Raw genomic sequence first — 18260 nt, 5'->3', positions numbered from 1 at the left:
GCTCTCACTGGGTGAGCTAGAGGCCACCCCCCCTTCAGAATAAATTCTACTTGTACTCATGATTTTAATTTACTGCCATAATACAGTTCTAATAAGAAAGGGTGGTCCTAAATATACTACAGAGAGCTGAAATATGGCTGTAGACTCTTATGATGCTTTTCCACTGCATGGCACAGCTCAACTTGACTCGCTTAGTACCGTCCTTTTTTGGTTTATCCATTGACAAAAGTTGTGGATAGTACATGGTACCTTGTACATTTTTTGGTATCATCGTCACAAACGCAACAGAGGACATTCTGCAAAACCCCGCCATTTTTAAATAGCCAAACTACCATCAATAGCAACCACAATATTTTCATTTACTCAACCCAGATGGTAGCCTGCAGACATTCCGCTGTTAGGTTGCCGATGAACGGACTCAATGCGAGAACACACTGTGTTTGTGTCGCGTTGAAGAAGATACCACGGTGGTCTCGCGCTGTACTAATAAAACCGTTGAAACAACGCAGCCACGCTGCTGTTAAAGCTCCCCGAACATCATTTATCAGAGTCTGGTTGTTACCCCTCTCCGCTGCAGACAACTGTTGAGCCACTGCTGCTCTGAAAAGAGAAGGATCTGATTCTCAAAAGCTTTTGTGACTACACCAAACATGTCAGGTTCTTCAGGATCTTGTTCTAATCGATCACAGTGGAGAATCGATCCAACCTAAAACTGAATTTAGACAAAGGAGAGCTCACCATTCCCTGTGCTACAGTATAATTTATTAGCATGTTTCCTTTTTGGTTACATTTCATATTATTATGAAATAATTATTATTATGTATTTTAAGTTCACACCACTGTCTTTCAAGGAAAACCAGGGCTTGTAAAAAGAGGTCACATTGACTTACAAACATGTAAAAACAAATACTGGACCTTTCAACACTAGTTAGTTATCTGGTGCTCATACAGTACCAGTGTAAGTGAAGTATTACTAAAACATGGGCACCAGGGAAGACTGCATTTTGCTCTTGAATCACTTTGTCTTTAGTCTTTTGGCTGACTATCAGAGGACAACTATATCTATCTAGTTATGCTTTTGATGAACAATAGTTTAACTGCATATTTTAGCTTTCAAGGTTTTCTGCTGTTGTTTTGGATATTTCTTTTGAAAGAGCAAGGCCCATATATATAGAAGTGGCATACCCCCTATGTACACTGAGCTACTTAATGCTTACTTGGTTGGATCCACTATCAAAATTTAATTTTAATTTTGGCGAAGGCAATGCACAAGTATTGGAACAAAGCTCTCAACACAAAATAATCCTTAGGTGTGCCCCTTACTACTGTATGGAAAAAAACAAACATCAGGCTTGACTACCTGTATTTAAAGCTATAGTGCATAATTTCTGTCTCCCCCATGAGAAATTGTAAGTAATGACAACAAAACTGCCGGCGCATCCACATGATACAAGCCTTCCGTGACGCAACACCACTTTTTTCCCAACTTTTTTTCTTTCAATTTACAAAAAAAAAAAAAAAAAAAAAAAAAAAAAAAAACCCCAAGAGGTAATTAGCTTCACTTCACTCGATTTTCGGCGTGCGTAAGTCACCGGACGACACAATCTTCTGAACATAGCCATACTGAGAAATACAGAGAGAGTTTGTGGGGCTGAAACTCTTAATTAGCTTTGTAGTAACTCATTTGGCAATGGCTTGAATGTAACGGACGTTCATTAATATAAAAAAAAGTTACGCACTAAAGCTTTAATTCAACGTGGATAAAGAATTACAGCCGCTGCTGAACTTGTTGTCGATTGCTAGCAGCTGTTGTGCCGTTGCATTCTGCATTTTATAATGCTACCACTGCCTACATGTGCAAGAGGCAAGCTATTATTCTAGTATTTGCAAACATGCCTAAATCCAGGATGACTCAGAGAGATTAAATGGATGTAAGCCAGTGGTATTAATTCATGGCTCGACAGTCACAACTACACACTCATGTGTACATAAATATACACACAAAGAAATGCAAGCACACACACAAGCCGAGAGGGAAGGACGAATAGACATGTGAAGCCTACAGACATGCTTACACAGACACCCTGACATGCCACACACACTACACCTCTACACTTATTCTCCTCTTCCCAACCATTGCATAAACCCTAATCACTACATGGTTAACCTCAATCTTTACCTAAATCTAATTCTTATTTTAAACCTGAACCCAAGTTATAACATAACCATTACCCTCAATCTAAATAAACACAAAACCAGAGCCCCCAATCTTACACTGTCCCTGAAGTGAAAACGGACTTCCTTCGACCTTATTTTGCAAAGTGTCCACACACACACAAGACACACAACACACACAACACACACACACACAATCCCTACTCCTCCTCAAGATTAATAAACATGTGTGTATCCTGGAGGGACTCAGAGGACCTTGCGTGCCGGCCCAGACGGCGACTCTTATCCACTTTGCTCGCCTTAACACACAGCGACACATGCCTCACTGCCACTGCTAGCTGACCACATTTAAATGACCTATATAAGTCTCGTGCTGATTCAGTATGTCAGCCTGCGGATGGGATTATGTGTTTGCATGGGGTAGTAGTAGGATGGAGTGGGTTTATTTGTGTGCATTAGAGTGTGTGCACATGTCCTTGCCTTATGTGAATTTATCCAAACTAACATGTTTTGTCAAACCGTCAGATAAGGAGTGATACAGCTGCCTGGACGGGACAAACTGTGAACTATCCTGAAGATGCACATGGACACGTGTCACATGTCACGTTTGCATATATTACAACACGTCATAAAACTTTCATTTGTTGTGTTGGAAAGTACCAAAAAAGTGTTGTGTCCCATCTAGACTTGTGTTGAAAAAGAGTCCTCCTATCGGCAGTACAGGTGATAATGACTTCTGTTGTGACACTATACACAAAGTAACTATCAAAAGTGCTTCCTATTGAAAACAATAAGAAATGGATGTCAGTACTCAAAAGAAAGGTTCTCAGTGGAAACTGTATAAGTGAAACAGATCAACAGTTATTCAGAATCCTAATATGTTTAGTAATTCAGTGCTCTTCACACTTAGCCTGACAAGCCAGACCCACATCAAGATGTTGGGTCTGGGAACTCCCCATTGGCAGGGCTCAATCCGAGGGGCGGGATAAACGGATGTCTTTCAAATTCCCTCTGCACGTAATAGGATAGCGCTACAACCAGGCAGAGCAACGAAGAAGGTAGTGAAGGTAGTTGATAGATTAAACTTTTGCCGTATCCGGTCGGAAAAACTCAGAACACATCTTCCTTTTTTAAGAATGATTTCGGTGCCGTTCTTTGTTCTTTTCTCAAAGAAAAGCTTAATCCAAGTCTTCCCAGCAGCAGCAACCATAAACCCGCCCAACGACTCTATACACAATGTGATTGGCCTGACTAGAGTTTGGTTTTTCCAGCTCGCAAGCCAATGGAGAGGGCCTAACAAATTAAATTTGCTGCCACTAGGGTGATTCTAGGCCACTAGATTTCTAGGCTACTTCACACTTCTTTGATATTTAAAAAAAACTAAGGTTAAGCTAGCTATACAGCATAGAAATATTTCTTATCTATAATGATTTTGTCTGAAGTTAGTGTTGAAATGTTGAGTCAATCAACAGAAAGTTAAATCAACATTGTTCAAGTAATTTATCAAGCAACAAAAATACATCCACAGAAGCAGCTCTGTTAAGCTAACAATGCTAGCAGTGAAAATGTTAACATTTTAATGTTTCAAATTCTATGTTTACTATAACTGCCATCTTAGTTTTGCATGCTACCATGCTAACCTTTGCTAATTAGCACTAAACACAAAGCACAGCTGAGGCTGATGGGAATGCCATTCATTTTAAAAGGTGTTTGGTCATAAACCTAAGTACTGGACAAATAGAAATGTCAACATCATGGTAGCATTAGTGAAAAAGTCAGGGGATCACAGAAGTCATATCAATTCATCCTCTGAGTATTATGAATGTCTTAAAGAAATGTCAAGGCAATCCATTATATATCCAATATCCAATATATTTGTAGAAGAGATTTCAGTCTGGACCAAATTGGTGGACAAACCACCTGACCGACCAACATTGCCATCCCTAAAGCCATGCCACTAGCATGCCAAAAATGCCAAAAATAGAAATTCTAGGTTTTCTGCTCTTCTCGGTTTCATATCACAGTGAAAGTCTTTAGGGTTTAGACATTTTCTTTTTGTAAAATATATAGCTAAATAGTGGAATAAAATATAGTAGTGTAGTAAAGGGGGACAGGACTAGGGCTGGGCACCGAATTCGATACTTTTTAGGCATCGACCGAATTGACTCTATAGTATTGAGTATTGAAAAATGCCTCTTCATTTAATACCCAATTTCAATACCTAAGGAGTAAATCTCACCAGTGTCAGGGAGCCAATAAGCATGCAGCATGCTTCTACCAAGATCTAATAATGTTTGAGATTGGCTGTCTCACGTTACACGTTGTAAAGACACGCAGGAAAAACACTACGTTACGCACAGAGACGGGGCTCACGTAGTAGGAGGAAATAAATAATAAAAAATTGTGCCGTAATGTGTAATGTTGTCATTTCTTTTCTTTTTTAAAACTGGTATAGAAAAAAGTATCTTTTAGGAACTGGTAACAAAATCACGGTATTGGTATCGGTACCGGTATCGCCCTAGACAGGACAGATGCACAGTTCTCCAAACCACAGCCAGAGTGTGGTGAGAATGGAGCTAATTGTAGTTTCAGTAAAGAGCATCAGTGAGGAAGCAAACCATCCACAACAGCTTTAAGGAAACAGGTGGCACTTGATTAAGATCCTCAAAACCGCACACAATGGATCCCTGTGTCTGTCTCTCAGCCTCTCAATACACATGGAACAAGAGGAGTCTTGGGTATTGTCTTTGTTGATTTAAAAAGTACTCTCTGTTGTTGTCTATCTCTACCTGACCTGATTACATGGAGGATCAATTGAACAAAGAAGCATGTCGGTAAAAATCCACATGGATATGTTTAGAGTTTATGATAAAGCAGAGACTCGCTGCGGATCCTGTTTCTCCACAGAACTCTTACACTATGACTCTATTACACACATCTCTCCAAAACCAAGGAAAACAGTCCACCCTACTCCCAACTGCAATGCTGAACTCCCTGTTTGGCTTATCAGCAGCAGCCCACCTGTCCACCTCAGGTCATTGATCGCTAGCATCCCAACAACAAAGCATTTCTCCTCTATAAGCAGTATCACATTCACCTCTCCTTTATCCTCATAATGACCAATGGCTAACTGGTGTCCAAAACATCAGAGGAAAGCTGAATAAGCAGGTAAGTAGATACTGCCAGACAGTGTGGATCGCACATGCTTTTATACAAGTAAAACTATTCTTTATATCTCAGCAACAATTGCTCTAGTGGACCTCCTTTGTTTCCAGCAATAAACAACTTTGGTTGTAAAGGAAAACACCCAGGTGTAAAGTTGAGGGTTTAATTAGGTGGCCATACATCAATCTACCACTGCTTATCCAGGTGCAAGATGCAGTGGCAGAAGACTAAGTAAGGCTGCCCAGGCATCGGTCTCCCAAGCCACAGCCTCCATATCCCTCTCTCCATCTCCCATCCCCGGGGCAGATGGGATATGTAATCCCTCCAGCATCTTCTGGGTCTGCCCTTGGGTCCTCCCAGCTGGACGTGCCTGAAGAATCTCCCTGAAGAGGCATCCAGGAGGCATCCTAACATATGGCTCTAGTGGAGCTTTCGTTTGTTTCCTATACATGACTTTGGTTGCATTGGGAAATCCCCTGGTATGAATTGGGCAGGCATCCATCCACCCATCCATTTACAACTTTTTATCAAGGTGGCAGCAGTCTAAGTCAGGTAGCTTGGGCATGCATCTTCCTAGACAATTCTTAGTGGGAGGTCCAGAGGTGTTCCTAGATGGGATATGTAATCCCTCCAATGTGTTCTTGGTCTGCACCGGTGTCTCCTTCCAATTTGATGTGCCCAAAAAACCTCAAAGGAATGCCTCAACAAGCAGATGCCAGAACCACTTCACGTGGCTTCTTATGACACAAAAAGAGCACCGATTGTACTGACACCAGATGTCTGAGCTCCTTGCCCTATGTCAAAGGGTCTCTGAGGCCCAGTAACCCTGCAAAACAAACACATTTCAGTCGCTTGCATCCACAATGGCATTTTTTTCGGTCATTACCATACGATCATGACCACAGTTGAGGTTTGGAATGTACTGTAGAATGACTAGTAAATCGAGAGCTTCGCCTTCACCACAACCGTTGTCAGCATTATTGTTGTCTGTGTGTTGGTCTGTCTATCTCTTCTTCCATCTTACCCTCACTTGTGTCCCCCAATAACTCCTTTACTGTAGTGGCAAACTTCGCTGGTAAAGCCACATGAAAAAGAATGTAAACATTTGATCAGAAAAACATAGGTTATATATTGACCTTTGCAGAAAGTTTTGGACAAATTGAGCAGTTTGAAACAATACAGTTTGGGATTTTGGATCAGTTTAGCAACCTTGTAGCCCTTACTACAATGACAGAGGATTCTTAACAAGCAAGGCATCTAATTTCACAGAGCTGGCTGGTATTTTGTTCAAAGCAACAGCTGTGGCTTATGGGTGCCCTAGCATAAGTGTCCAACACATCATATAAATGGGAAAATGTGATGGTGGGATAGGGGATGAAACACTAATTACAAATAGCCATATTAGAACCTTTTAGTAACGTTACATTTTCTGAGAAACTCTGGATTCTGTTTTAAGCAACAATGAGGTTTTGATGTTTCAAATTAAACACTGAAATGAAAAATGGTTAAGTGAGGGGGAAAACCAATGGATCCAACAAGTGGTCTGTCTCACTTCAGCCTCCTGTTATTGTGTGCAATATGATGTGAAGCATCTTTTCAAATACCATTCTGTTAATCACATCATATAGTCCGCTCGCGTTCATTCCAATGTCGGAACACATAATGTTAAATTGGTGAAATGTATGTTTGTATGCTTCACCCCACAAACTGTGCTCTTCACAATCAAACCCAGGCTGAACAATGAGCAGGCTACCTCGGCCCACCCTGGTACTGCACTGTGCAGTATATTCGAACACGTAGCTCCCTGCTGGGCTTGGTTGTGGAACTTGGCATTATTAACGGTGTGGATGTTTAATGAGGGAGGATGGTGGGCAGGTAGAATGTTGTTTTCCTTCATGTTTTCCTCTGCAATCTGCATCTGACTTTGGAAATATATGTTGTAAATAATATGCCTGGTGACCACAACAAGGCCAACCTGCCTCTATCTGATGTTCTGGGATGTTATGGGTTTTCCATGTTTTTGACCAGTAACTACAAACTGCATACTATACATTACTGATGAAAATTTTCCGAAGTATACCATAAGGTCTTGGATTGATGTTCTACCTTCATGACTTTTTTTCATTTCACTAAGGTGTAAAAAATCAACTTGGAGACATTTTAAAACCTACATAATTAATAAGCAAGCTCCAATTGTCCACATTTACTTGCTGTTAAACTTTCAGGTTAATATTTATTTTCATGGCTAGTAATGCGTTACCTATTGGCAGCCGATTCTCAAATTTCTGATTTCCCAGTGTCCATGAACACACTAACAACGGCTGTCAAAACAGTTGTTGCTTGCAATTGCATTACCAAGCCACAAAAAGTATTTTTTTAAATGTTGGTTAATAAAATGTTCACTGTGATAGATTGTCAAACATGTGGTCCATAAGGCTTCGTTATGCTTCAAGCAAATCGGTTTATATCTGTTCCGAAAAGCCACGTTTGAAGGCGGCGCAAAAAGCTTGCAGTCATAGCCTTGTCTTGGCTGCATCTTATTGGCTCCTCAATCTCTCTCCAACAACTCTGTTTTTGCGTGTCTTTGTGGCCTTGACACAATGAATAAATGGGGATTAGGAAGCACTATCGGTCAGTCTCTCCCTTGAAGCTATAATGCGTAGTTTCTATCTGCCCCATGAGGAATTCTAAGTAATGACAACAAAACTGTCGGCGCGTCCACATGATACAAACCTTCTGTGATCGCGCACCACCTCCACCCCTCCTCCTAGAGTTTCTGCGTGCGAAAGTTGCCGGACAACATAATCCTCTGAACATTTTTGAAGTTTTGTGGAGCTGATCAACTCATCTGGCAATGGCTTGAATGTAACGGACATTCATTAATATCAAAAAGTAATGCACTAAAGCTTTAAGGCATTCATGGTATTATACTTGGGTTATGCAAACAAAACGTAGTTAAAAAAGAGCCTGAGACTCCCTACTTTGCACCTCTGCACACCTGGCTAGGGATGTAATGATACACTCAACTCACGATCAGATTTCACACTTTTAAATTCACAATATGATTTTCCCGCCATTTTTTAACAGAATGAGCTGCAGACAAATGACTGAAAACTATTCCTTTATATAAACAACAGATTAATCATATAAAAATTTGTCGTTGCAATTTTAAAACAAATCCCACATCAAAATAACTAAATAAATAGAAATAAATCTCTTGAAATAAATAAACTAGGAAGACTTATAGTGGCGTCTGAAGTCAAACCGGTGAAATCAAAAGTAGTTTACACCCTAGGCCGTTTAGAAATTGCATTGCGATACATATTTTATCTCAAGCTAACCTTTATACAACATTTATGTGATTCCCTTTTATTTAAATTTGACTGCTGCACCCATGTTTCAGATTGAACAAATAGGTTTTTCCAGATCCTGTGCAATAAAAATCTTGCCCGTGGCCCTGGAAAGCCCCCTTTCATTCCCTGCTGTTGAGGAGTAGCAGTTTTCACTACTTCCTGACCGGCTCTGAGCAAATGCCAAGTACTGTATGTGTGTGATCTGTGCTTTGTCGTTTCCCTTTCTTTTTTTCCTTTATTGCCTGAGTGTTTTAACTGCTCTAGTAAATGTGTATTACAACCTTCAAGGGGAGCCAGCCACGCACCTTGAAAGGATTAAGAAGCTGTTTTTTTTTATGTTCCAGAGAGTAAATAGCGGTGTAAAATGGCTATTTGGGTTGCATGTGTATACGTATATCTCCACGTAAATACATTCACATGGGCGCAGAATCTCTCTCACACACACACACACACACACACACACACACACACACACACACACACACACACACACACACACACACACACACACACACACACACACACACACACACACACACACACACACACACACACACAAACACACACAAAAAATGGTCAGTTTAGAAGTCGGTCTTTAAATGCCTTAAAGGCTTTAACACGGATTGTCACATAGAAATAGGTTTTAGCTAGACATGTTTTCACAATTAGTTGTGCATAGGGGCAACCTAAAGGACCAAATAGTATAAGTCTGTTGTGGTTATGGACATTTCTGTTGTCTGTTATTATTATTTTGTATGTTTCCTGTTTTGTTTATGGTTTCTGTTGACTGTTTGTATATTTCCGTTGCTGTTTCCTGTTTTGTATATTTGTTCTGTATGTTTCTGTTCCCCGTCGTGTGGATTTATCCTGTTCTGTGTATGTTTCGTTGTGTATATTTCTGTTTCCTGTTTTATTCTGATAGTCTGTTTTCGGTGTTGTCTTGTCTAGTTTTACTTCCTGTGTTTTCCCGCCTTTGTTGATTACCCTGCCACTCCTAATGTGTTTTACCGGCTGTGTCACCTGCCCCTCGTTACCCAGTGTATTTAGTCCTTGTGTTTCCCTTGTCTCTCGTCAGATCGTTTTGTGTCCGTTGGTGTCCTTGCCCGGTTAGTTTGTGTGTGTTTTGTATCTCCCAGTGTCAGCGCTCGTCAATTTCTGTGCTCCCTGTTTTTGGATTCCTTTGTTTTTTTTGGGATACCTTTTTGTCTTTGTTTTGGAATTGGTTTTTGCCTGCTGCAGCTCACAGGACTCCCTTGGTTTGTTTTTGTGTTTAATCAATAAATCCTCGACTTCAACCTTCTCCTGCCTGCCTGCCTGCTTCTCCCTGCATTTGGGTCCTTTAATTCCCTGAACTACAACAGAGTCTTCCCAGAAACTGTAACTGATAAGCACAAGCAGCATTATCTTTGTCTTTGGATTTGAACAGCGGGTTTGAGCTAATCAACAATAACAGCGACAGAAGAAAAGTATTGTATTGATTAAATTTTAAATGGAATCAGTTCTGTCTGACAGAAAAGTGCTATGCTATTTGCATCCCATCCCCTACCGAAAGTCAACTTTGGTTTCTTTTAACAATAACCAAGATCTTTCCCTAACCTTACCATGCAGCTTCTTTTTCTTTGACAGGCATAAGGAGTTTTGGAAGGCAATGAGAAATGACCTATTCTGTCCGGAGTAGAAGCCAATAGGGCTCTGAGTTGTGAGGACCAGGAGTGAGAAACACTGTTGTAACACAATTCAGATGATTTCCTACAAAATTTGATCTACAGTGCAAAGGCTGGTTACCATTAATGATTTGATTACTTTGGTTATTTGCATCTCCTTACAGATGATTACACTACTTTTGGTATCCATTCTTGGCCATACAAAGTTGATCAGAAAGAAAAAAAAAAATCGAAATCATGCCTCGACTTGGTGTGGTACTTCCGACTGTTGAGTTGGAACTCCGATAAGATATAGGAGTTCACATTATGAGGAAAGGAAAAAAATTTAGCAAAATTAGCACCATCTGAAAGTAGCGCAAGGAAACGATGCCAGTGGAACTTGAGAAGGAACAAACAGTAAAGTTGTCAGGTAGTTGTAAATATACAGTTTGACCATGAATAAATGCTGGAGCTTTTTAAGACCAACATTTGAGGCTGTGGACATGTTCATAATTGTCAACTCTCTGGTCTGTTAACAAAGTAACTGAATTAATAACACTTAACGTGATTGCATTTTTGAATTCAATAAATTAAAAAAGCCCTAAATTATTTGTCTCAAACGTAACTTAACCATGTCATATGATATGCTACTTCAGTACACAAACAAATATTACTGGGACCACTAAAGATGAATATTTAAGATCCAGGAATTCACATTTTAGATATACCTATGATAATCTCGGTAACAATTTGGCCACAATTAAGTACATTTACCATACACGGTCCAGCCATATACTAGGTTTTAACCTAGTCTTGTACACATCCAGCAGACACATAAAATGATAGGCATTCAATTAAAGTTGTGTTTCTTGCAACTTGATGACTTTAACAACGTTCACTCTCCTTTTGACCCTGTTTTGGTCTCCACCAACTCCTGGCTCTTTAACTGCTAAATGCTTCAGTATGTTCACTAGCTAGTTGCAAGCTTCATATATCAGCTGTTTGATGCTGGGGGGGTAGCGCTGGTCGGTAAATATTTTTTTTCACTGGTGAGAGTAGTAAGAGTAAACCAAAAATAGTAATATTGTGGGCCATAAAAACCAAAACATTGGGGCACCAAGGTAGCTGGTAGAGCATGTGCCCCATGTACAAAGGCTCAGTCCTTGTCGCAGCGGCCGTGGGTTCCACTCCGACCTGTGGCCCTTTGCTGCATGTCATTCCTTCCTTCTCTCTCTCGCTCTCTCTCCCCTTTCACATCTTAAGCTGTCCTGCATAATAAAGGCCTAGAAATGCCCAAATATAATCTTAAAAAACAACAACACTGAGATATGTTTTTTTTTTTTGTAGAGCTAAGAGGACCTGCATAGTGAGTGGGGCTGCAACTTTTTAACGACTGTTTTAATTATTGATTAATCTGCAGATTATTTTCTCTATTAAGTGATTAATCGTTTCCATCTATAAAATGGTGAAAAAGTTCCATCTCAGTTTTTCAAAGTCCAAGGTGGAGTCTTTAAAGGTCTTGTTTTGTCCAAGACCCAAAGATATTCATTTTAAAACAATATAAAACAGAGAAAAGCAGGAAATCTCCATATTTGAGAGGCTGAAAACTGCATTTTCTATTTTACCATTTTTGCATGAAATTTATTTAACAATCAATTATCAAAATAGATTATATTATTTAATATTTATATAATATTTTTCCATCGATTGATTAATCAGTTAGTCAGAGAGTGAGAGTGATTAATAATGATCTGTGGGTTGACCCCTTTCACATATAGTCATTTGGTATTCATTAGTGCAGCTGTAAGAAAAGTAGTTACTTAGGCATTTTATTTGTGCTAATCTTGCTGATTTTTTTGTGGAATGACATACACTTCATGGGTTGGTAAAAACCTGCACTTTATCTCTTATGGCGTCATAAATTCCTTATTATATCCATACTTCTCTTTGTCACACATCTTAAGTATCTGGGCTGCTAGGTAACGGCAGGGAAACCCCACTGTGGTTGGCCGACAACGCTACAATACACGTCCCCCTTTCAAACCCACAACCTTCCCTATCAAACATATACACACGCCACTCCTGCACCATCTCACTCTCTCTTCATTTCCTTTTGGTCTATATATCTATTTGTCATCCTGTAAGAGACCCGATGGACCCACTAATGTGCCTTTGCCAACCGAACAACAATCCTGATGCAGCTGAAACCAGATTATTCCAGTTCTCTGCGGTCAGGCACTGAGGGAGAAGATAGAGGGTGGCGGGTGGCTGGGCTTTATCACAGCACCCACACCCACACACCCACACACACACGCACACACACACACACACACACACACACACACACACACACACACACACACACACACACACACACACAGTTTCAAAGTGCATAGTACAGTGTTTCAGGCAGAAGGTGTCCCCTGGGTTTCGGTCTCTTTCATTCTGAAATCAAGAGCTCTTGTGTGGGCAAAATGTAGCCTACTGTACCAGTTGATAGCCACAGTGTCAACAGACGGGAGCTAAAGAGGAGTGTGGGGGGGTAACACTAGTAATAGAGGGAGAAGTGGAATCCAAAACCTAAACAACAAGCTTCAGACAAAGAAGTTGGAATGAGGTGGAAAGCATTACACAAGAGGGTAAAGAGAGCTAGTGACACAATGAAGTGAAAGAAAAGCAAAAAGGTGGCAAAAAAGATGGAGGTAGGAAGAGATAAACAAATATGGTTTATGAGTATAAGAACAAAATACAAAGAGAAAATGAGCAAAAATAAAAGGTACAGAGAAACGGCAAAGTAAGTGGGAAGACACTAAAAACAAGGAGGAAAAACAAGAGAGATGAGGAAAGAAAGGAGACACCAAGATGCAGTGCTGCAACCTGAGCGTGTGTGTTGGGTGTGGATAGTGACAGCCGGGTGGTACTACAACAGGGTCACATCCTTGTGTAACCACTGCCCTCCACGCCATGTGCTGTAGGGAAGAATTGATTGGATCAGAAACCCACAGTGGTTCGATCACATCAACAGATGGTTCTACGCGGCTCAGGACCAGAACTAACGCAGCTAACCCAACTGGGACATCCATTATGCAACTAAAAGTCCATGATGATGTCATATACTGTGTGTAATCGTCAGTGGAGCTTTGTAGGAGGTTTGATTATTGACATAGCACACATTTAAGTGCTGTCTACGTCTATCTCAGTGTTCGTACGGTTGGGTATCATTAGTTTTTTTTTCAACACCGGTGCCAAAAAACGATACTTTTAAAACGGTGCCAGTGCCTTAATGGTGCCTTATCTGATACTTTAAAAAAAAGAAGAGCGCAAAATGACAGTCAGTGGTTTGTTTATTGCCAAGGCCATATGGTCAAATTTAAATAATTTATTTAAAATGTAATAAATATAACTTGTTTCACCAGTCAATTGCGGTTAAACGACAAAAAGAAGAACCACTAGATGGCAGAAGGGTACTTTACAATAACATTGAAAGAACCATGAGCTTATAAATTGCAATTAAACGCACCATTAAGTCAGGTCTGTGTTGTTTCTCCAACAATTCCGACTGCGGTTGTTGCAATGGTGTCTCAAAGTGCAGCTAGTCTACACTGTGTCTTTAGCTGCAGACTGTACATCCGGGTGTTGTAATAATAAAATATTTGAATCAACTATAAAGTGGATTAGCATGACAGCATAGGCCACTCCATTAACAAAACAACCTTCAACTGACTGAATCTATGATGTAGGTAGAGATGGGGGATAAGATCTAGAGATTTTGAGAATGTGTGCCAAGGACTGCAGCTGTTCTGGAGGCTTGTGTTGGTCGAAGGAACTTTATGTTGGTTTTTCCTTTAACTTGTGACCCATTTATGTGCCAAATCAGCCTCCCACAATCTTGCATTGGAACCAGTCTTGGTGAAATCAAAGATAAAGCAGACTTACCCTGTCCGTTGGAGTAGTAGATCCACTTCTCTTTGACCTGCATTGGAGGCACGGATGGTTTCTTCTGAATTGCCTTCTCCATGATGCTGCTAGGGTCCATGGGACCCTTCTTCAGCACGCGAGAACTCCGCTTCACACTGCAGATCACGATCACCACCAGGACCAGCAGGAGCAGCAGCACTATCATCCAGGGGAGGTGCTCGTTGATGTCAAAGTGATCGTGAGTGCTCGGCCTTGGGGACCCCCTACGAGTGGGCCTGTAGTAGCTGGAGACCCCACTTCCACCTCCTCCGCTCCCCTGCCCAGCTACCTTGCTGATACCCGTCCCAACCCTGACTACCTCTTCACCCTCCAGACCCTCCACCGTCCTCTTGTTGGGGCCTGGCACAGGGTCAGAATTGGGTTGCCCCTGCTGGTGCTCGAGGTCCATGAGCTGCTTGTCAGCTGGGAGCGGTGGAGTCTGTGGGGGATCACGATTTTGTTGGGTGGGAGTGCCAGACCGGCTAAGGAATAGCCCCTCTGCACGGTGGTCTTCCCCACTTGGGTTTCCCCTCAGTTGAATGGCTGCTGAGTGGCTGTAGGTGCCTGTGATGAGAGACAGAGGAATTGATGGAGACGAAGATATAGCAAGCAAGAAGAGATGAGAGAACAAAGATAGCAAAGAGACAGATAGTACAGAGGTAAGAGATGAGAGGCAACAGAGAAAGAGAGAGGAAATTAAATTCACTCACTTCAGAGATTTGCTTAACCCAGACAATGAAAACAGAAGGTATCACAGGAGGGAATCCTAAAACTTTAATCCATGCAAGCGTTCTGGCACACAAACAGAAGGAGGAATAACCTCCCCCTTTTCTCTCAGTTATCTGCTTTCCCTGCTGATTTTCTTCACCCTTGGAGCCCAACTGATACTTGATTTTTGAGGCTAATATCGATGTTTGAGAGTTTAAAGAGTCAGAAAACAATCTATTAGCCAATTTTCTATCAGCCCATGTTTTAACATTAACACATAGCATAATTAAACATTTCTAATTAGATCCCTTAAATTTGGGGATCAAGATATGTACTGACTAGGACATTTTACTGTCATATTTAAAATTATTCATTGACAAAGTGACGTATGAATGAGGTACAATTCATGTCACAATAGAACAAGGAGACGCCACTCAGAGTGCAGTAAGTGCCACAAGGCTCGGTTTTTTTAATTTCACCTGACACAGGTATCACAAAGACAGTGCTTAGGAAATGAGAATTGGTGCATTCTGAGATAAGAGACAAAGAGAGCATGTTAGGTGATCTTAGGTTAGGTCATCTTGGAAGAGGTAGGGCTTCAAGCAGTTTTTGAAGACAGAAAGGGATTCTGCTGACCAAATCGAGTTAGGCATCTCATTTTACAACTAGGGGACAGTGCAGGAGAAGAGTTTTGAGTGAGACTTTCTGCCATGGTCATTGTTGTTTATGGTTAAGCCAGTGTTGTCTATGGTTGCAATGGTGCTGCACTAAGCTAAATGGGGAAAATTGCCATTTTTCAACTCTTATGATGCAAACACCCAAAAAAAAGTTCACAGCTATTTTAATGTACACAGTGCCATGGTTGGCATTGCTAAGCCTCTATCATGATTGACAGGTCGGCGTGTAGCCATGTCCTAAAGCATCCCTTGCTTTATCGTCAATTTTAAAATACATGGGATCATAATTTACTAAATGAACATCATGCTGTATTGAAGAAGACTTGAAAGTAGCAACCATAAACTCATTATGAACATTTAAACTTAGGTAATAAAATCAAGTGAGAAGTAGGATCATTTTCCCATAGACTTCTATAGAAACAGACTTCTTTTTTCAACCAGTGGAGTCATCCCCTGCTGTAAATTAGATAAAATGCAAGTTTGAGGCACTCCTGCATTGGCTTCACTTTTCAGGACCGGAAGCATGTCCATTATTTTTTACAGTCTATGGATACAACATGCTCAATAAAAGTTAGTTGGTCTTCATTAGCCAGGTTTCCATCCAAATGAAGAGCTAATTGTAAACCAATTTCCAGAAAACTGGTCAATTAATTAATGTGAGTTTGTATCCACTACTGTTTTGAGAAAGTAGGAGTTGGTTCTTTGAAACAGCCGGTGGCGTTAGCTAATTCTCCGGTCGGGTTCAATTAAACCATTGCAGAAGAAGCTGGCACAATGAGATTACTTAATTAAAAGCTCCAGTCAAGTCTCAAACATTAGAAAGCCTTGAAGAAAACGTGATGGAAATTGATGGAAATAAGACATTTTTGTTTGTCTCGTTATTTATTGGTCAAAATTATGAGTGAAAATCAGAACAAAGTACAAACTGCCTGTACTCCTTCCACCAGCTGTGCTCCATCTCGTAATCTTACAGCAGATGAGCTCTAAATTGCTCACCCCACAGTCTGCTCCAAGCTTAAGCAAGGGTAAATCTAATCAGACTTCCAATGCAGAGTAATTTAAAAAATATATATAAAAAGGAGAAGGGATTGGGATGGGCTAACAATTCACAGCTAATACAATTTCTGTAATCTCTTGAAATGAAAAAAAGAACAATTAGGATTGTCCTGTTAGACATAAACAACAGAAGGGACAGTCAGTCAATGTTTTTCAGACATGGGAACAAATGTAATGGTCAGTCGATACTAGTGCGTCACCAACCTCTATTGATTATCAGTGTGTGATTCTACATGCAATATGTAGCAGTCTAAGTATAACTAAAGAAAACACACTTCTTAAATTGTCATGACAAATGCCTTCATCTTAATATCTTATGGTCAAAATTAGAAAGAATAAGATGTCAATCTTTCAATTTGTTGACTATTTGCTGACATGAATATATTAAAACTGTGTTAAAACATACTTTGGATGGAAAATGACGTGTGATGCAACTTCAAAGCCTCTTTAATTACATAAGTTAATTAAGTAAATTAAGTTAATTACATAAAATAAAATATGGTGAATACAGTTTGGCTTTTATCGCTGCAACACACTCTAAAACTCGTTCTCTTCTGTTTTTCCACTGTGTGGAAAGTGAGTGTGCAACACCCACCCCCGCCCACCCCAACTTTCCCTGTTATTACAGCACAGACCGGGTCAAATTAACTGGCCGAGAAGCCATTGATCTCATGCCATCACAAACAGCAGTGACAGTATTAAAGGGGACATATTATGCTTTTTCGTATTTTCTGTCATACAATGTTATAATGTCTGATTTTCATGTTAAACGTAGTCAAAACTTCAAATAATGAGGTAAATGTCTTTTAGAGAAACCACAGTGAGCTAAAACTTACAGATTTCCAACTGTTCGGAACGTTCCGGTTTCAACAGTTTTTTCTACTCTCGGCTAAGTGTTACGCAACTCTAAGCCGGCCTGCTATGATTGGTCATCTGCTCCAGATAGGCAGGACTGGAGTGTTTTTTACTACGTTGTGTTTTACTTTCATATGAATGAAATATTTAATAGAAAAGTGGGTTACTACAGTTATTTGTACATGCACACATGAAGGTAGGCCTACCTGCTTGATTAAAAAAGAGCAGCAGCAGGTTAAATGGCTGTGGTATCATAACAAAATATTGCGGTGGTTAGATGGCTGTGTTATAATAACAAACATCTAATAACACCTGTTGACATTCTTGTGAATTTTTGGTGTTATCATCACAAAACGTCTACACTGGCATTCAGACAACTTTGTCTGAACTCCTTTACACCTCCTACCAGTTCCTATGGCCACTTGGCCAGTGTGAATGCAAATGGTAAAACTGGTTTTGGGGGAGAGTAGTTAGTAGAACTGTTTAGAAGTGGACTGTTCCTATAACTACGTTCCTGTAACTACTTGGTCGGAAAGAGGCTTATGTGAGAAGGGGGGGTATACTGGCTATGAATGGTTGATTCTGAGAAATTACAGGGAGATGATGCAGGAGGGAGGAGGACAGAGAACAGGAAGACAATAAGAAAAGAGGATTTTTCCCCCTCACTTTTT

At 40.4% G+C, this 18260-nt stretch overlaps 1 protein-coding gene across 1 annotated transcript in view; it reads right to left on the bottom strand.

Moving 5' to 3' along the window:
- Nucleotides 1-18260, bottom strand: part of tnfrsf21 (tumor necrosis factor receptor superfamily, member 21) — a 57681-nt gene that overhangs the window by 21247 nt on the left and 18174 nt on the right. Inside the window, exon 3 of the mRNA XM_039782174.1 lies at nucleotides 14273-14857. Within this exon, the coding sequence (XP_039638108.1) occupies nucleotides 14273-14857 (585 nt within the window). The remainder of the gene's footprint in view (nucleotides 1-14272; nucleotides 14858-18260) is intronic.

The sequence above is a fragment of the Perca fluviatilis genome, chromosome 18 (genome assembly GCF_010015445.1).
Source record: "Perca fluviatilis chromosome 18, GENO_Pfluv_1.0, whole genome shotgun sequence".
Lineage (NCBI taxonomy): Eukaryota > Metazoa > Chordata > Actinopteri > Perciformes > Percidae > Perca > Perca fluviatilis.
This window is presented reverse-complemented; position numbering and strand designations above follow the sequence as displayed.